The 21,765-nt window shown below is 37.6% G+C and overlaps 1 protein-coding gene across 8 annotated transcripts in view; it reads left to right on the forward strand.

Annotated features, from left to right (window-relative positions):
- The window catches only part of tns1b (tensin 1b), a 130,664-nt gene that overhangs the window by 59,130 nt on the left and 49,769 nt on the right, over window positions 1-21,765 (forward strand). For 7 of the 8 annotated variants that reach the window (XM_077535907.1, XM_077535908.1, XM_077535910.1 and 4 more), the window contains 2 exons: window positions 7,305-7,343; window positions 16,150-16,191. In XM_077535907.1, coding sequence (XP_077392033.1) covers window positions 7,305-7,343; window positions 16,150-16,191 — 81 coding nt within the window. Of the gene's footprint in view, window positions 1-7,304; window positions 7,344-16,149; window positions 16,192-20,902; window positions 21,108-21,765 lie in introns of those variants that run through there. The other variant, XM_077535912.1, reaches the window with a different exon arrangement.

Here is a 21,765-nt window from a genome sequence, read left to right on the forward strand (position 1 = left end):
CTCGATCATTTCCCATGTCCTTCTTTCCCCATCCTGCTCAATCCGCACATTACTTTCAGCTCACGAGCAGCTGCCTGATGACATCACACGGAAAAATGTTTTTACTGGCGCCACGATGCAAAACGGAAGATGTTTAAAAAGACTTCTTCACTTTTTGATGAGGCTTGGAAAGGTTGAAATTTCCACTCGTTGAGCTAACTTTGGTCAAAAAGCTCATTCTTTGTATTGCTTAAGTGCGTTTGAAAAAAAAAGGCTTGTTGGGGCTGGGGAAATTTCAATAATTTTGAGTCCCATGAAAACATGGAATGTTTTTTGGGAGAACCTACTGTAGATAACCAACTCCAAATAGTCTCTTTCACTACGTGCCAAAGTCTGATTCATGGCGGTCCGCTCGCCTTCTGCAGATCCCCCTCCCCCGTCCTCGGCCACTTGGCTCGGGTCCAAAGGAAGCGGGAACCTTGCGAAAAGGTGTAAATCGGCTCCCAAATGTTGGCTGAAAGAGCCCGTGAAGAACAGAACGTGACTGTCGCGAACATGTAACAAAAAGAGACAAGCGGCAGCGTTTCCCCTTTTCACGCAGGAGGTCCTGCTGGACAAAGGCAAGGTGGCAGCTCTGTCGTCTTTATACCCCGAAGAGATCAACTCTTGCTGTTGAAAAACGTGCTTGACATTTATATTTAGTAGCCTCAGTAAACGGTTGGATTCCAGTTGACGAGTATAAACATCCACGGTAATCAATGAGTTCAAATGAATCCGTGTATAATTTTTCCAAACAAAACGGGAAGTACAAAAATAAAAAAATGACTTGTTTTCTCTGTATTTGTATCAAAAATGAAAATGAAGAAAACTGAGAACGACTCATTTTTTCCCCAAAACAAGTCGGTTTTTTTCTTTTTTCTTTTTTTTGTACTTCCGCTTTTGTTTGGAAAAAAAAACGACTAAACAAATTGTTTTCCACTTGTCATAGCTTCTCGATTTTGTATTCACTCATCGACAGCTCTTCATGTTGGTTACACCCCAACTGTACCTTACATCAGGACATGTCCCAAGTCAATTTATTCCGTAGACATGATGAGCCCATTTATGAGCAAGACTTTTCCAGTGGATATTATTTAGGGGTCACGCCCAAAAATACACAGCCAGAAAATAATCTGGAGCGCACGTGCCCCCAAAGTCTGAAGTTTTTCTAGAAGCTTCTTTATGTGAACCATAAATCAGCAGCGCTCAGACAGGAATCAGTTTTTTGAGCCAGGTGCTTAGTCTCGCGTTGAGTCCTGCCCACGCCACCGCCGCTCCGTCCAGCCCGTTTGATATATTTGACCAAAGCTTTCACAGAGAACAGAGAACGCTCACCAAGACTCTGCGATAAATCAAGAGTTAGGATGCCTGGATCACTTTTTCTCTTTGATAACAATCCCGTACGAACCTGCCGTCTGGCACGCGGTTACAGCGTGCCTCCCGTTAACTGTTTACACCTCCCAAATTGAATTTGCACACCGAATAGCTTCGCACGATTCAAACCTTGGATGAGCATCAAAGCACTTTGGGGGTGCCTTGCATGTTGGTGCCAGTGAAGAAGACTTTTGACTGTGGATACTACACCTGCATAAAATACCTCGATACTGGTACTGAAACGGTACCTTGGCAAAAATCAAAAACATCAGCAAAAGCAGCAATATTAAAACTGACAAAAGAACTTCAAATTGTTTTTTTTATTCATTGAAAATAGTAGGATGTATACATGTTAACTTACAGTACGTACATACGGTTTATATTTATGTATATACTGTATATGCTTTCACATTTCATGCTATATATTCTTAAAGTATAGATTTTTTTATTTTTAAGGGAAGTGTCAAAAATGCGTCAAAACATGTCACTCTGTCAGTTGCCTGAACTTTTTTTCTATGCATAACTGTGATTTCCAAGAGTCATGCGTATTCCACACATCGGTAATTAGACAGGCGGTCATGCATGTATGTGTACCTGCCGTTAAAACAGAGTTGGCGGGCTGTCTGGTATCTTAAAAAAAAAAAAAAAAAAAAAAAAAAAAAAAGATACGAGCCGTTTTTGACGGCAAAAGATCATGGTACGGTACTGGCACCACCGGTATCCTGTGCAACACTAGAGCTGCTCGTTTATGGGAAAAATAATAATCACGATTATTTTGGCAATAATTGAAATCACGATTATTCAAACAATTATTTTTTGGTAAAAAAAAAAAAAAAAGTTTAAACATTTCAAAATATTAAGACCAATTAAAAAAAAATAAAACTATAATTATGTAATAATAATAATTATGTTCCTTTTTGGACCAAACAGATTATATAAACTTGAAGTTGGGGTGCAGTGTGTGCATTGTGCTGTAGGGCTGCTAAATTATGAAGATATGAATCATGATCATTTCTTTTTTAGTAAAAAAACAAACAAACAAGAAAATGTGTAAACGTAAAAAATATTACGAAAAATAAAGTTATTTGAAGCACTATAATTATGCAAGTTACTTTTGGATTAAAATGTATTTAATTATTTTAAAATTTAAAAAAAGGTGCAAATGTATACATTTAAGTGACTCAAAATTACTATTAATAATTTTTTTTTTTAATGATTAAGCTGATTTTGTAATTGTGGATGTGTAAATGTAAAAAATATTACAAAAAATAAAATTATTTGAAGCATTATAATTCTGCAAGTTACTTTCGGATTAAAATGTTAATAAATTCGTTAAAATTTAAAAAAGGTGCAAGTCTGTAAATTTAAGCAACTCAAAATTAGTATTAATATTTTTTTTTAAACAATTATGCTGATTTTGTAATTGTGGAGGGTAATAATTGAAACTGTAAATGAATTTTGATTAATTGCACAGCCCTGGTACACACTCTTCACTGCTCAACTGAATTGTTGTCATTCTTTAACACAGACATTTGACGGCGTTTGTTTGCCAATTAGGTTTATAATCACAGCTCACGATGTGGTCACGGACATTATCGAGACTGACAGCGGTTACGTAACGTGACTGAGCCCGGAGCGTTGTTATTAGCTGAGAAGGAGTAAACGAGCACCCCGTCGAACCAGCCGCAGACGTCCGACTTGGACCTTTTTGTCTGCAGGAAATGGGCCCTCGCTTAATGTCGTTAACGCAAGCATGCGCGGAATGCAACAACACAATTATCCTTTATTATATTACAGTCATTTGAATACTCTGGATAGCGTCAACACACGCTCGAAAAGCGGGCCTCCTCTTCCCACGCGCCGCAAAGCACAGACAAAAGACGCTGTGTTGCTTTTTTCACAGAGAGACATTGCAGTACGCACGTTTTGCATTGTTTGGACATGTCAGATCAATTAAAGCTGTCCTCGCATTCCCCTTTTCTCATGGCAAGTCCTTCGAATTGTCACCAAACTCTTCTTGATGCTGCGTCGAGAAGAACTGCTTCCATTTGAAGCCCATTTGTGCAAATTCCTGTGTCGGAGTTTGTCAACGAAAGACGTTTTGGAATTAGCCATGCCAGTAAATTTGTCGGCAACGCTGTTGTGTTGACTCAAAAATAAGATATTCAATCACTTGTTGAGCATCTCACATTGGATCATTCGAATACAAAACACGTGACTTGTCAGGTGCAAACACTGAGCAGGCCTAACGAGTCAAGAAGTTTGGCGGCCACTTCAAGGCTGAGCCACCCCTTTAACCGAACAGCGAACAGCCTGTTGTTGCTCGCGATAAGGAAGCCATGCAGAAGGAAGGGTTAGAATAACTTGAAGCTGTGCCAAGATACTGTAGCCACTCGTCAACCTGACAGGCGAAATTCTGGCAAAACAGAAAGGCATTCCTTGGAGGTTCTGTCACGCGTTATCGAAGCTTCGATGCAGGGACAACGCGTCAGGCGACTGACGAGCGGAAACATTGTTGCAGATATTTAGGAAAGTCAAACAAAACGCATTAATCAGTAGTAAAACACGTGCACGTTGGACCACGTTTGATCTGGTTGTCTTGTTGGAATATGGAAACCGCGGTCGGACAGGAGTGACACAAACCAGATCGCAAACCAGCAGAGACCTCGTGCCTGTGCAATTAAATCATTTGTATTGATATTAAGAAAGTAGCAGTGATAAAGACGCAAAGTTGTATTTTGGGTCAACCGTTGGCCACGTTTTCAGCTCTTCATAAGATGCCGGCAAAGCCCTTCGGACCAATCACAGAGCGACATTGTGTTTGGGGGCGGGATATGCAACTGTGACGAAACCAGGAAGCCAGCACCGACGCTAACAAACAAAAAGTCACATGGACGAATGGACGCTACAATTAATTCTGTTCTCGCAGAATTAAGCACCGTTTCCTTGTTGAATGTTGAACAGCGAGGGGCACTTTGTGCATTTCTAGCTGGTAAGATGTTCGTGCTTTTCCCCCCTTTGGCAAGAACAAAGATGACATTTCCACCTGTGGCCGTGATTGGTAAAAACAGGGGTCTGCAACCTGCGGCTCTGGAGCCAGATGTGGCTCTTTAGTCCCTCGCCTGTGGCTCCATGTGGATCTCTAAAACAATTAGTAGAAATTCACATTTTTTTTTTAAGATTAAAAAAAATCCCTTGAAATGAATTCATGATTTTGATTTTTAAAAAATGAATAATTCAATATTAAAAAAAAGAGAGACAAAAGGTAGATAAAAAAAAATATTTAAAAATTACCTAAAATCAACCAAAAAGAAAAAAGCAGAAAATTACCATAAATTATCAATGAAATTGCACAAAAAAAAAAAATGTCAGTGGATTGAATTAAAAAGGCAGAAAAGAAAACGTTCCAAAAGTAACAAGAAAAAGTCCCAAAACAATAGAAGAAAAGCAGATAATTTGCATAAAATGTCTTTGGAATTGGCAAAAAAATAAAAATAAATTAAAGGCAGAAAAGAAAATGTCCAAAAACAAAATAAGAAAGTCCAAAAAATACCATAACAACATGTCTTTGGAACTGCCTCAAAAAAAGTAAAAAAAAAAAAAAAAAAAAAAGATTTTCAAAAAGGCAGAAAAGGAAATGTTCAAAAAGTAACTATAAATTGTCCAAAAGCAAAAGATGAAATCCAGAAAATTGCCATTAAATGTCCAGAAATTGCCAAAAATAACAGAAAATTGACAGCAAAAAAAAAGGTATAAAAAAGGCATAAAATGTCAAAAAAAAGAAGAAGAGGGGCAGAAAATTGCCAAATGTCCATAAATTTGCCAAAAATGTGACAAAGGCAGAAAAGTATAAAAATACTGTATACAAAAAACTAAGTATTAAAAATTACCCCAAAAATCCGAAAGGTAAAGGAAAATGAATCTCTACTTATTCAATGCTGCATATTTTTGTGTTGTGGTGCAGCTCTAATTAGCTCTTGGCCCTCAGTACACGAGACTAACACTGTTTCCTTCATCACAATGTTCAAATGTTTTGCGGCTTCAGACAGACTTTTATTTGGCCTAAAATGGCTCTTTTGGCAGTATAGGTTGCTGACCCCTGGGTGAAAACAAACGTGTAGAATGCCGCATCGTCCAATCAGCTCGAATTATTGTACAGAATGTCCCGCCTTTCCGAAATTACCGTTGAGGGGTACCAGATGGATATTGCGGAGAACTCACTTGAGTGCAGCGCATCTCAATCTGGCTATTTCCAGGTTAGCAAAGGTCTGGATTTTAGGAAACTAGCAGTTGGTGTCAAGGAAGTATATTGAATACATGTCAACTGTTCTTTGTATGTTTTTTTTTTTTTTTTTTTGATACGACATAAATGCACGGTCTATGCAGTAAATAAACACATTATTTAAATAGAAATAGTGCTCCTTCTTGTGATCAGATTGGTGGTCGGTTTATATAAACTCACCGAACGGTTGTCGATGCCAAAAAACATGATCGTGTAAAGTCTAAAACTGACCTACACACGGAGTCCTCGACTCACGTCGGAGTTCCGTTCCTATGCTAGCGATGTAACCCGAATTTCAACTTAAGTCGAATTTCCCTATTAAAGTCAATATATACATCAAAATAATTTTCATAAAAAATCTAAAATACATTAAAATAAAATGTAAAAAAATATGTTGTACGACTGTCTGATTGAAGCCCAAGTCTTTGCCGATGTTCGTCGGTGTCTCTCCTATCTGTGATCGTTTTACGATGTCTAGCTTGGTTTCCATGGTAATTGCTTTTAGTTTGTCTGGACCAACATTGATAGAAGATTTAGCTTTCTTCTTCCTGGGGGCCATGATGTGGGAAAAAAAAAAAAAAAGAGGACGAAAAAGCCAAAGATAATCCCATAAGTGCACAAGCGCTAGCACTAGCTAAGGGCTAAATAGTGGACGAGGGGAAAACACTGCGGACAAAATGGCGGACCGGGGGTAACTGTTGTAAAGTCGAAACGCCTTAGGTCGAGGACTCCCTTTAATAAGGGTGTACAAAAACTGGTTTGGACCGGATTTTTTTTATAATGCACTCACAGCTGTGATTTCTTGAATTTTTCCCACCAATCGAGGCAAGGGCTCAGTCCTTATCCTGCAAATAGCAGTTATTATTCTTCCGAGCTATATTCACACTACCCGTCAAAGTATCACAAAATAGAACTTTAATATGAAATTGAAAAAAAAAAGATTGTTTGTAAAAACCAACCTGGGTGATATTACAGATAATCAGGAAGGAAACATCAGTAGCCGCGTCCTATTTGTCTTGATAGTCATCGCTCGCGTCTCCCTGTTGGAGGTAATTATCCGCGTACACTTCCTGTTCATCAGTCCCGAGACTTTGGTTTGCAAGCGCGTGACACCAGGATGTCGTCGAAGGATGCTCATCAGATTCTCCCCACACAGATGGCGAGTTCCTTTTTGAGAAGCTGACGTTTTTGTTGTTGTTGTTTTTTTGCTTGATCAGCTCCATCTCTGGTTGGGATGGAAGTCGGAAAGTTACAAATTCAGCCCCTTGTAGTCGTCGTTGTTCAGAATCAGAATGTTGCGTTAGTCTGTAATCACGCAGCGGTCAACTTTGAAACATTGTCATTTCAGGATCCACGCAGTTTATTTTAAAAAGAGACATGAATGGCTTTTTTTTTTTTTTTTTTTTAAAGCTGCGCCAAATTTTTTTTTAGTGGCTGGATATTGTCAAGCTTAATCCTCTTGGTACTGTAAGTGAAATATTTGCAAGATCACTAACCGTGTCAGTCGGCAGCTTCATACTCGCCACCAGTGAGAAAGTCCAACTTACAAATAATGATAAACTTGCTGAGAAAATCTAAAATGTATATAGATGTATATATTTTTTTTTGATAAACTCCCTTTTTGTTTTAGGTGTCTTCATCTTGTGTTCCGGCAACGAACTACGAGCTGGTAAGTGAATTTTGTTTCACTTCATTTTAGTTCAGGGCCCACATTCGCTCCAATTTGATCTCAAGTGGGCCCGGTCCAAATGCGACTCTTGCACAATTTTTACCATTGCTTTGGTGCCAGCGTTATTGTGCGAATGCTGAAAGCACATATATGTTATTCGGCTTTTTATTCTCCACACTTTTTTTTGCTGTGTAATAATTCCCACATAAAACTTCCGATACTTCCAATTATGTTAAGTGGTTGCACGTGCGTGGTTCAAATCTCGCTTGGGAAATATTTTATTAGGTTCCGCTTTCAGCATTCCCATTGAATTTCTGCAGAAATTTCACTTTGTCTAGTTATAGTTTTGAAATTTTCATTTTAGTTCGTTTTTATTTCATTTTGAGTTTAGTTTTTTAGTTTTAATTAATTTTCAGTGTGGTTCTCTTAGTTTAAAAAAAAATTAGTTTTAGTTTTTAATAAATGCTTAATTTTAGTTTATTTTTAGTTCGTTTCAGTATTAGTTTTAGTTTTAAAAAATGTGTATTACTTGTGTGCAATATTTAAAAAAAACAGCATGACAGTGATGTCATCTGAAGGTGCTTTTCTATTGGCTGCTGCTAGATGACATCACTTCTGTGTGACCACAGTTTTAAACGTCCTTATTCCGGTTAATGTAAAAATAAACCGACTTAAAATCATCCCCATAGGCTCATGCATTAAATTAATTCCCAAAGACTAAAACGAAGGACATTTTTGCTGTAATTATAGTTTTAGTTAGTTTTGTAAACATTAAATGTAGTTTCAGTTAGTTTTTGTTTTAAAAAAAAGCATTTTCCTTTTTATTAAATTTTGTTAACGAATGCGATGTTTTTTTAATTTTAGTTTTCATTTTTTCGCTAGTTTTAGTTAACTAAAATAACCGTGTTTGGTGCAGAATTTTGGAAAATATTCACATTTATTTATTTGCAAATCTTGTTACAAATCATATGAGCAATCTGAAATGTCCGAGCTAAAACGATTGCAATTTTAACAGTAGTTAAGAATAAGTAACATGAACAACTTACAGATCAAAGTGGATCTAGGTATATACCCTTTATTTTATCATTCTAAATTGACATCAGTTTCCGCAGTCATCAATTGTCGAAATATTGACAACCTGATCATCATGACTCATGGGGGACTCCGAAGGAATTCTGACTCATCATGCCATACAAACTCACCCTCACAAGTGCATCAATCTCAGTCTTAGCAGCCAATTTCAGAATGTCATTGAAGTGGCAAGTGGCCAAAAAAAAAATATTCGGTATCCCCGACGGCCCAAATTGGAGTCTCTGTCGGGCGTACCTTTGACCTCCTTGTAACTGATTGATCGTTCCATTCAATACTTCAAAATGGCTTCGATCGTGCCCCCGGAAATTCAAAAATTCAGAACCTGAGAACAGTTTAACTTAGCAAGATGATATTTGGCAGACCCATCCAGAGCGCTAAGACCCATCAAAAAGTCTCAAGAAACCATGATGTAAAATTAAAATGCACATCATTTCAGCCATTTTGGTTTTCAGCAATTTGTCTTTCAAAGATTTTGTGTTCTTGCTCCAAAATCTGAACCGAGCTTTGTAAATTTAGCCTCTGAAGCCCGGTTTGACATGAAAGAGTTTTAATTTTACTCTTCTGGAGAATTTTGTCTGTTTGCTGCCATGTCATGTTTTACAGGCAAAACAACCAAATATTTCCGAGTCAAAACATGCTTACACGGCTTAACGTAACCTTTGGTGAACAAATTCAAACATTGCAGCTTGAATTCTTTTCAACTTTCCATGCAACGTTAAGCCCAGTAGCCTCGCGGTGACAGTGATTTTATATTCTCAAAGCAGACATTTAACCTTTTGCCAATATAAACCAAAAACAAACAAAAAAGCTGCTTTTGGAGCTATGAATCCCGAAATTGTGGCCTGAAATCAACTTGCGTGCGTGTTCCGGGAATGCGCCGTATGGTGATGACATATTTTTGTTCTAAGTATGGAAGTGGGCTGGAGTGCGAGTATGAAGTGGATGTGAAGAGAAGTAAAAACACACTTAACTTGCCTCATTGCCTTTTTTGGTCATCAGGCGCTGCGTGCGGCGGCGGCGATACGGGCTGCTCACCGTCTTTCTTGCATGTTTTGTATTTGAACGCTTTTGGATGCTTGACAAAGCCCCCAATGCTCGGCACTTTCCCTTTGCTCCCAAAAAAATGCCTCTCAAACGCGTCTTACGTTTCACGCAGACGCTGATGTCATGACGTGAAAAAAAAAAAAAAAAAAATTCAAAGAAGGATGGATGCCTTCCGCATGATGACATTATTCAAAGTTTGGAGATGTTTTTTGTTGTGGAAATGATGCCATCACCCACAACAATTGATTTTTTTTCCCAACCGTCCTCTTGGCCTTGTTAAGTCATGAAGTTTCACTTTTGTAAATTAAATAGTCGTTTGTTACTTTTTCAAAACCAACAGGTAAAAGATCTGTATCCGTTTCAGTTCAGCTCGCTCTGTACATCTTACATTTTCAAATGATGTCTGGAAAAGGCGATTTTTGTTCTGAGGTTGTCAATTCATGCCAAAGATAATTATAATTTATTTATCATTTTAATTTAAATTATATAAATGTTACAAATTTAAGAAACTTGATGGATGGATGGATGGATGGATGGATGGATGGATGGATGGATGGATGGATGGACAAACAAATGAACGACTAGATGGATAGATGGATGGATGAACAGATGGATGAGTAGATGGACGGATGGACGGAACAGATGGATGAATGGACCGATTAACAGATGGACAGATGGTTTGCAGGAAGGACAAACAGATGAACGACTAGATGGATGGATGGACAGGTGGATGAACAGATGGATGGATGGATGGATGGATGGATGACCAGATTGATAGACAGATGGATGGCAGGAAGGACAAACAGATGAACGGCTCGATGGATGGATGGACGGGTGGATAACAGATGGTTGACTAGATGGACAGATGGAAGGATGGACGGCGGGACAGATTGACGGACAGATGGATGAACAGATGGATGAATAGATGGATGGATGAATGATGATGGATGGATGGACGGATGGATGGATGAACAGAAGGATGACTAGATGGATGGATGGACAGATGGGCAGACGGATAGATGGATGGAACGGATGGATGGATGAACAAATGGATGAAGAGATGGATGGATGGATGGATGGATGGATGACCAGCTTGATGGACAGATGGATGGCAGGAAGGACAAACAGACGAACGACTAAATAGATGGATGGATGGATGGATGGATGGATGGATGGACGGGTGGATGACCAGATGGATGAATGGATGGAGGGATTGCTGGATGGATGGTCAGATGGATGACCAGATTGATGGACAGATGGATGTCAGGAAGGACAAACAGATGAACGGCTGGATGAATGGACAGATGGATGACTAGATGGATGGATGGATGGATGGACGGGTAGAGGAACAGATGGATGGACGGGTGGATAACAGATGGTTGACTAGATGGTCAGATGGACGGACGGACGGCTGGACAGATTGACGGACAGATGGATGGTGGATGAACAGATGGATGGCTAGATGGACAGATGGATGAATAGATGGATGGATAAATGATGATGGATGGATGGACGGATAGATGGATTTATGTTTATCAGGCGTGTCTGCGGCTTGATGTTGTTGACATATCGTGTCCACACATTTCCTTGCGGAGTTTAAAAAAAGGTCTTGTTGAATTCCTTCGGAGTCCCCATTGGACTTTTTGGTTACATAACCAACTAACGGGTCCATTAGCAGTGGGGAGCGAAGAACATGAAGGCATTTTCGGGTCACACGTTCACGTTAACCACTCTTAAGTTTTTCCCATGCTTCGCTCTCACTTTTCTTCGAGGGAGGGTCCTGAGGGACCCCCCCCTCCCAACCCCACACTCCCCTCACCCCAACTTAACTTGGCCCTTCGGAGATGTGAACGGGCCTCGCACGCACTCCAAAACGTCGTCACAAGTCTCCATATTTGCCGTGTTTACATTTGTTGGGAAAGCTCAACAGCTGCACGTTCACATCACTCGCCGCCACAATTGTTGCAAAAACGACCCGTAATCGTCTTTTTGAAGCGATTACAAGCAATTGCGATTGAACAGTTGATGTTTTATAAAACGAGATCAGGCTGCCTAAAGTTGAGAATGTTTACATTACGGTTGCAAATTTGGATTTCAAACCCGTTTCGCACATGCAAGCCGGCGTGTGTTGTGCTTTTTCTTTGACTTTTTAAACATTTTGTATGAGTTTCAGATTCTATTAAAGTGTTTGGAATCGTAGTTACTAGGGGTATCAGGTGATTAAAATTTTTAATCATAATTAATCACATCGCAAATTTTATATCTGCTCTAAATGTGCTCTAAAAGTTTTCATACTCTTGTGAACATAAATAGTGGAAAAAAATGTTAAACTAATACAAATGTCTGCATGTTTTAGTCATTAATACGGTAATTTCATAATAATTCATAAAATTGAGTTAAAATTAAAAAGATGTCCTGTACTGTACAAAAAAACAAACAAGTGTTTGTGTATGCCATTTTTCTGCACCTTTTTAAAATGATAAAATCCAACTTGATCCCAATCTCCATAATTAGATGCATTGTTATTAGATTTATTACTGCTCAATTTTAACGTGGGCGTGTGCAGAGGAAGGGGCGGTCCATCACGCGTTAAAATTACTGAATGAACTCGAAATTAACGCGCTAATTTTGGCATTCGTAATAATTACACTTCAAATAATCAACATAGATACCTACACATATGTTTACATTATTTCCATGGGTGGATTGCGTGTAATAATATAACTGAAGTGTTCAGAAGAACAAAAACTTGGCTGTTTTCCAAAGGAGCCACAGCAACAGACCATGCTTGGGAATAAGAAAAAATAAAATAGAATAAATAAATAAATAAATAAATAAATAAATAAATAAATACACCACTAAAAAATAAATAAATAAACAAATGACAAAATAAATAAATAAATAATAAATGACTGAATAAATAAATAAATATATGACTGAAAGTGAAAATAAATACGGATATAAAAATATATAATTCAAAAATTAAATACAAATTATATATATATATATATATATATATATATATATATATATATATATATATATATATATATATTGTTCTTTTTATTTACATTTACATTTATTTTTTGGTTATAATTTTCAAATTATACTTGACGAGTATGTTTGTTAACTTTTTTTTTTACTTTTTGCTCAGTGCTTCTTTTCACTTTGTTGTGTTTTTTTTTTCACGGCCGCTGTAAAACGCAGTCTTGTCGTTGTATTTGTCTTTTATTTTCTGAAACTGGCACGAGGTTCGAGTCCAGCCAAAAACTCAATGCGCTGCCGACGTGTGTGGTCCCACTCGACTTCCTCCCACACCGTGCTCGCTCTCGTAATTCCAAACATGAAAGCTGTCATTAAGATCACCGAATCAGCTCGCAAGTGAACTTTGAACTCCTGACAATGACCGCTTGTTTTGTTTTTTTTTTGTCTGCCGGCCACACGCCGACGCCAAAAGTAGCGATTTGAACCACGGCGCCGTCCACAATCAGCAGGGCCTAAAGATGAAGCGGCGTAAATTTAGCCCTGGATGGCTCCGCCCCCAAACTCCTCCTCCTAAAGGAAACTCCCTGCATCGAGTGGGCTTGTAATTTGCCGGCTGGCTCAAAGGCGCTTGTTGTGTGTGGATGTGAAAGGACGCACATGGCAAGCGACACAGATAGAAATGTGGGTGAAAGGTGAATTCGCTTCGCAGGGCGTAAACAAGTAGCAGGATTGTTGTGGTCGTCTTTCACCTCATGTTACGATTGCTCGGTCGCGATGCAAAAAAATTTCATACATTTCAGACGGTCTGTCCATCATTCGGTTCTGAATCATTTGACCTATGACCCATACGTACGATTAGCATTCGGGGTAGGAACCCGTTGGGTACCTGACGATACGATACGATACCACTATTATCGATGTATTGGTCAGGTTAATAAATCCACAATAATCTACGACAGAACTACTCAAGATATAAACTGATGTTTTTTTCAATGAGAAAATCGTTGTTTTATATTCTTCACTCTGAGTACTTTTTTTTTTTTTAAACAAATATACTTTCTGTCAACAAATTTGTGTCTTTCTTAAACACTATTGTCATGCAACATGTCAGTCAGATACATAGTCAATTTTTATAAACGGTGACACATTTTTTTTGTGTAACATTGCAAAAAGTAAATATAAATACAATGACTTCAATATTAAATCCAATTATATTTGGTCGCCATATTTGCCCACTTTTATGTCAACGAGAGTATGAAAAACTTATTGTACATTTCAAAAAGTTGAGGTGTGATCAATTTACAATTAATTGTGAATTAACTATTGAACTCATGCAATTAATTACAATTAAAAATTGTAATGGAATGACAGGCCAAATGTATAAGCAGTGTATGCGGGCATTCATTTAGTTTGAAGTTGCATTTAAATTCTTGTAAAAGTTTGACCTTATTTTCTTAAAGGGATTCTTTACTTATTTAGCCATTTTTGGCAGTCAAACATGAATATTTTGCCTATAATAAATGTGATATTTTCATTATTTTTCATGTACAATTAGTACCTTTCAAAACACATTTTGCAACTTGCTGACGACTGAAAATGACATCACAAGGGCTCAGGTAACCAATCACGGCTCAGCTTGTGAATGTCACATGACCAAACCTAGAAAACAGATGAGCTGTGATTGGTTACCTGAAGCCCTGTGATGTCATTTTCAGTCGACAGCAAGTTGCAAAATGTGTTTTTAAAGGTAATAATTGTACGTGAAAAGGTATCAAATTGATAATTGACAAATTATTCAGTTTTTATTGCTATAATGGGCTAAATAAGTGAAGTATCCCTTTAAAACTTTTTTAATGACAACAAAATGCACCTTTGTTCTTGTGACGATTAGAATTGTTTTTTTTTTTGTCTTGGAAAAGTACACGATCCAAAAAGTGGCAACGTTTTCCTGTCTGTGGCATTTAAGTGTCCACGTTGCAAAATGCACGAGAGCAAAAACATGTTTTGCCAAAGACGGTGGACAAAAAGAGTCCAGAGGCCAGGCGAGTTTGTGTTGAGGTTTTTCTGGCTGCTTAGCGGTCTGGTCTTGGGTGTTGTAAAATGTATTCCGGGGCTTCCTCAGCCAAGCTGTAATTTCACTGCTCAATTTAGTCACACAAGTCCACCAAGAGGAATGCTGAGCGTCATCCACCTTCTTGGCACAGCTTCTTTTTTTTTCACGTCGACTTTTCACTCCTCGTGAGGATGCTGTGGATTGTTGTCGGTACAAAAAAAAAACCAAAAAACTTTTCAGCTGCTCGAATTGGCCCCTTCAGGATTGGCTGGTTTGCTTCTTTTTCGCCCGATAACTCACTAACACACTGTGGAAAATTCAATTCAATATAACTTTATTTATCCCCAAAGGGCAATTAAAAACAGCAGCAAACGAGCAGCATTACTTAAAAAAAAAGAATAAAAAGTATAAATAAATATAACACAATATAAAATAAAAACAATCTCAATAGGTTGACTCAATGAGTCGGGAAAATGGCTTCCCCAAATGGTGGCTTTCCCACCCTGGAAAATAAACCCCCCCTAAAAAAACAGTTTAAGCCATTGACACAACAGTGGTTGGAAGAGTGTGACGATATATCGATATCGTGATAAATCGTGATACTATGTCTCCCGATAGATTATCGTTACGCCTACGCAAGCATCACGATGTTTGTAGTTAATATACAACGGCTCCATTGTGCATTACTTTTTGAGTGATTACTCGGCGGGCCACTAGAGGGAGCGCCTCACGAGAGCGGCGATTAAATAGACGCAAGTCTTCAGGTGAAGAAGACTCATCGGCTTACTTACATACGGCTTAATTGGCCCTTAAATGCTCTGAACCAATAGCAGGACAGCTTTTTCATGTTGAGGAAAAAAAAAACTTAAGTATCGGTATGGTATCGGTATTGGCCAATACTGCAAAGCTGGGTATTGGTATCGGTAGCCAAAAAACTGTATCGGAACAACACAAAAAAAAACATCAGTTTATGTCTTGAGTTTTTAATCGTAGATTATCGTGGATTTATGACCTGACCGATATATTGGTAATGGCGGTATCGTCACATCGTGTGATCATCATTATCGTGAGCCCTTGTATCCCGTATCGTATTGTGAGGTTCCCGGACGTTCCCGCCCCTAATTGGCTTGTCTTAAGAGGTCACAACATGGCTGCAACGGAACAGGAAGTTGGCCATTTTGCTTAGAAGTTAGCCATTTCATGTTAGAAATTTAAAAATAGTTTTTTTGGATGATGCTTATGTGATCGTGTGTTGGAGTCGTGCCTGAATGATGAACATCTTGGAACACAGGCACGCCTTATCGTCTTTTTCCTCCTCCTCCTCTTCATCTCGTAGCTTTTTTTTTTTCCTCGGCTCTGAGCGCCCATGTCTGTATATGGCATTGAAAAGCTTCTGGCTAATGGAAGCGGCCTTGTCCGTTTGAGTAAATATTTGCGCAGCGTGGTAATAGACGCGTCCGAGGTGGAGTCGCGTCTGGCTCGGAGGCCACATTAGGGCAAAGAATGGTAACGAGTCACATCAAGATGCCGCGTGACGTAAGAAAAAAAAGAGCGTCACGTTTTTTTTTTTTTTTCAGTGTTGCAAGGCAAGCGATGACCTCACTTGTTGCTCTGTTTCTTTTTGCTCAACAGGCACCCACCAGTGAGCTGCCTCTCAAACATGTAGATACTGTGGTGAGTCGATAATTTTTATTTTATTTTTTGCTTTATTTCTTGGACTACAACCGAAAAAGGGAACATCTTGAGAGGGACTTTTGGAAGTTTTCATGGAAAAGGCACATGAAGCAAATCTGAAAATGTCACGATTATTTCCAGAAATCATGGTGAAAATCATGAAATTTTATTAGGGACACTTAACTCATTGACTGGCAGCCATTTTGAATGAAGCAACCCCCTTCGCTAGCCGCTGTTTTACTGGATTTGGACTGATTTTGCAAGGCCCACACAATATTGTGTTCTATTGCTATAAAAACATGGAACCTACCAAAAGAAAGATTAGAGTCTCTTCTTTCATCAGGAGCAAAAAGTATATTTATATCTGTTTCCATTTTGCAGTAATTAGCATTAGAATCTAGCTAAGTTTCAGCATAATTCAAATTCCTGGTGAAAACACTGACAAAAAGAGCTTGTTGCAACATGGCCCTGGTAGATCTCAGATATTCTGCCGCCACTTTCTGGACGTTTTTGTAATAACTGCCATTGCTTCAACCGTTCTCTTCAGTTCAGAGGCAGCATCAAAGCCTTCTGTATGCTCTAGTCTAGGGTAAAAAAAACCCGTATAAATATGTCTTTGGGACATGCATATTTAAAATAGAACGTATTTATGCGTTTTTGGGAGCAAATAACATAATAGTGAAGACATTTCAGCAATAAAAGTGTGAAAACACTTACATTAATTTTTTTTGGTCTTTTATTACAAACTAAGTTTATATATTGAATGACACAAGATGAGAGATAAGTATCATAATAAAATGGAATAGAAATAATAGTATCTATCTATCTATCTATCTATCTATCTATCTATCTATCTATCTATCTATCTATCTATCTATCTATATACTGTATCTATATATCTATCTGTATATTAGGGATGTCAGGCAATTCAATTTTTTTAATCATAATTAATTGCATGACTTCAATAATTAACTCACAATTAATCGCAAGTTTTTTATGTGTTCGAAATGGAAAATAAAATGTTTTTTTCTAAGTGTTTATACCCGGCTGCATCTTTTAGTCACTGATACAGTAATTCATCATAATTCATAAAATTGAGTTAAAATTACTGTACCGTCAACAAGTGTGATATTGATTTGTGTGGAGGTCATTTTTCTGCCACTAGATGGCATAATTGCTTTTGTAAGACGTCGGGGACGGCCCAGTGTGTTTTTCCTTTTCTAATCTTTAACATGAAGTAACTTGTGAAATTCTGCACATTTTTTTAAAATGGTAAAATACAACTTGACACCAGTCTCCACAAATATATGCATCATTATTATTACATTTATTCCTGCTAAATTTTGACGTGGACGTGTCTGCTGGGTTGTGACTGGAATCCCCCCAGTACAGACTTTCCAAGTAAGGGGCGGGGTCATTAATTAACTGTACGTTGAAAAAATTAGTGGTGTTAAAGGAACTTTAACTCAAAGTTAACTCACTAATTTTGACACCCCTAATGTATATATATATATATATATATATATATATATATATATATATATATATAATATGCAGTATATTTTTTGCTGTTATTGATGACACATCATGAAATGATGGAGCCATATAATTTGATTTGCAATCCAATTGTTTGACTGTAATGTGTTAATCCAACTTTTACAAGCATTGAAGTTTGCTTCCAATCAATTTTCTTTCATTGCGGTCTGGTCCATCTCCCGGATGTCGTCACATTGCAGCGGAAGCAAAAACAAACGCAAAGTGGTGGCGGCAGAAGCGACAGACGCGAACGTCCTTTCGCCGTCCAACAACTCCGCAGCCGATTGTGTTCCCACAACACGACAGCGCACGCAGTCAGCACATCACACTGAGGGATTAGCAGCTGATTTGTCACCGCCGAAATGCGGCTGGTTTCCATTGCCTCCTCACGACGCACACACACACACACACACACACATAAGTGGTTTAAAGTTCATCCGAGTGTCATCCGCCTGTAAAAAGATCACAAGTTCGTCGAAACCACACGTTTTTGTGGGAAGTTACAACTAAAAGGAAATAGCCAATATGTTGAACAAAGAATATTATTTTTTTCACTTTAGTCCTCCTCAATATATATTTTTGAACACACATTGTTTGGACCGGGAGGGGCGGGCCACGTCAGAAACTGGACCAGCTGTTGAGGGCCGTGCCAACATGCTAACCTCGACTCCCACCAAGCGTCAAATCGTCTTCTTTTGATTAGATGCTGCATGAGTGCATATATGCTATACAACATTGGCATCATTAGGAAACACACATTTAAAAAAAAAAAAATAAAAAATAAAAAAAGAATAAATAAATAATAATATTAGAATAATGATAATAATAATAATGAAAATAATCAAACAAATAAAATACATAAATATAATAATAATAATGATAATAATATTAATAAAACATATAAAATAAATAATTAAATAAATAATACAATAATAATAACAATAAAACAGTAATAAAATAAATATAATAACAACAACAACAACAATAATAATAATAATAATAATAATAATAATAAATACAATAATAATAATATAATAACAATAAAAACAAATTAAATAATAAATACATATAATAATAATAATAATAATAATAATAATAATAATAATAATAATAATAATAATAAGACTAAATAAATAAATAAATAAATAAATAAATAAATAAATACATACATACATACATAAATAAATAAATAAATAATACAATTCTAATATAATAACAATATAAAAACGGAGCGGTCATGAACAAGATGACTCCATTCTAATCTATTGAGCCACACCTGTGCCTGCACTTTCTAATCCCAAATAATCATCATGTCAATTAATAGTAATGTCTCCTTAAAAGTGCAATTCAGGCAATCATAAATTAGTTCAGACTGAGCTCTTCCATCGTAACGCCTTCTGCGCAATAGCTGTGGGGAGGGGGTGTCAGTGTTAGGCATTGGCGCTATAGCAGCAGCAGTTATGTCCTCCATGGACTCAACATTGCTGTCATCAGCATCCATGTTCACACAAAACATATACAAGACGACTTTGAGAGCTAGGCTTAGCTGCTTAGCTATGCAATGGTACGGGCAGTTGCTAGGCAACCAGCAGAGAGTTCATCTTTAGCCAAAAGTGTTTCAAGACAAATGTTGGTGCCAACTTACATTACTTGCAAAAAGTTGAGGATTAACTTAAAATGCACTTTAAAATCATCCGGGAATCCATCTGGCGTTCCAATTGTGCATGCGTGTCTTTCACATGTACTGTCCACTCCCACGTTTGCGTGTGCTGAGAGTTTTGACACGCACGAGTGCGTGCGCGCAGCTGCTCCCGTCGATCGGCGGGCATCGTCGGGGTCGGCCTCTTGTCATGTCTGGGGGCTCTTTTGCTGACTCCGCCTCGTTGTCTTCTCCCCGTTTGTCTTATGACTACTACACAAACGTCTCTTTTCATTGGCACATTTTATTTATTTTTTTTAATTTGGGTTTGTGCTTCCGTTGAGGTATCAAATTGAATATGTGACAAGACGAGAATGTTAAACAGTCTCAGCACATTTAAGTAACAATCAATTCATTGTCAAACATATCCATATCTCAAAAGTTAATTGAAAGGGATGGATGCCAATTTTTGGACTCAACAGCCCAAAACGAACAATTAAAAAAATAAAAGAAATAATAAAATAAAGATGAATGACGAATAAGGTTTAGTTATGAGTTTGACAAGACACCAACGTTATTTTAGTGAAATAAAACTAACGGAAAAAAAAATAAAATTCAAAAAACAATTTCATTCACAAAATAAAATAAAAACGAAAATGCTTTTTAAAAAAACAAAACTAACTGAAATTACGTTTTATATTTACAAAATTAACTAAAACTAACTATAATTAAAGCAAAAATGTCCTTAATTTTCATCTTTAGTAATTAATTTCATGCACGAGTCTTTGAGGGTGATTTTAAATGTGATTTTACGTAGATTTATTTTGATAACCGGAATAAGGACGTTTGAAAGTGCGTCACACAGAAGTGACGTCATCTCGCAGCAGCCAATAGAAAAGCACCTTCAGATGACGTTGCTCCCATGCTGTTTTTTTTTTTTTTTTAAATATTGCGCACAAGTAATACACATTTTTTTAAAACTAAAACTAATCCTGAAATTAACTAAAACTGAGTATTTATTAAATAACAATCTAATAAAAAACTAACAGAACCACCCGGAAAACTAATTTAAAACTAACTAAATTTAAATATAATATAAATGTAAATACAAATTTAAATATAATTTTGAATATTGCGCACATAAAAAAACTAAAACTAATACTAAACTAACTAAAACTATTAAATAACTAAAACTAATAAAAACTAACAAAACCACCCTGAAAACTAATTAAACTCAATTAAAAAAAACCAAAACTCAAACGAACTAAAATGTAAAAAAATTCCCAAGCTATTAATAACCCTGGCTCTCACCAAATCTCACATGTCGATCCCAAGACGCAAACGCGGCCGTGCGCACGTGGGTGAGGAGGCAGTGAAATTCTCACAGGGGGAAAAAGTTGAATACGAGGGTGAGAGATAACCAAGCGGGAGTCCGAACGGGAGGGGGAAGGAAGAACGAGAGAGAGAGAAAGAGAGAGCGAGAGACAAACCCAGAAGGGGTTGACGAAGAGCATACGGAGTGACGAGAATGAAAGCAGCACGGCGGCCGAGGCTGTAATATGTGTTGGACCGAGCCACCAAAATAGAGAAACGTTTTTTTTCTCGTTCGTCGTTATTCGCCACCCTGGAAGAAAACAAAAAAACGGGCACGCTGGAAATGAACAGAGAAGGTTCTTTGAGAAGGCGGCTCTCCTCCCTCAGAGGGGCATGGCGATGGAGTACGGGCTACTTATTCAGGAAGGTAGGCAGCCGCGCAACACCCACTGATGGATTGTTGACAAGCCTGCGGGTCAAATTGACCCGAGAACGGAAATAGGTTATGACATTTCGTGTGCTGGGTTGGTCATGATGATGCATGAACAATGTAAATTGGATTGTTTTTCCACTTTCTGAAACATTTGGATGTCTCGGGTCAAATTGACCCGAGTCACTGAAATTTGTTATGACATTTCATGTGCGTAGTTGGTAATGATGATGCATGAACAATGTAAATTGGATTGTTTTTCCACTTTCTGAAACATTTGGATGTCTCGGGTCAAATTGACCCGAGTCACTGAAATTTGTTATGACATTTCATGTGCGTAGTTGGTAATGATGATGCGTGAATAATGTTAATTGGATTGTTTTTCCAGTTTTTGAAACATTTTGATTTTTCGGGTCATATTGACCCAGGACAAAACTGCTATTCACAAAGTTAAGAGGAAGGTCCTCTTTTGTTGTTGTTGTTGTTGTTTTTGTTTTATGTCCAGTATTTGATGCTCTGTTGTTGCTGTTTCTCTTCACAGCATGATTTGACAAAACTAACTTAATAGGAGGCTTTGTTATGTTGTGGGTCAAATTGACCCGAGTCGCTGAAATAGGTTTGTAATGTTCTGGGTTGGTCATGATGATGCATGAAC

The sequence above is a fragment of the Festucalex cinctus genome, chromosome 11 (assembly GCF_051991245.1).
Source record: "Festucalex cinctus isolate MCC-2025b chromosome 11, RoL_Fcin_1.0, whole genome shotgun sequence".
Lineage (NCBI taxonomy): Eukaryota > Metazoa > Chordata > Actinopteri > Syngnathiformes > Syngnathidae > Festucalex > Festucalex cinctus.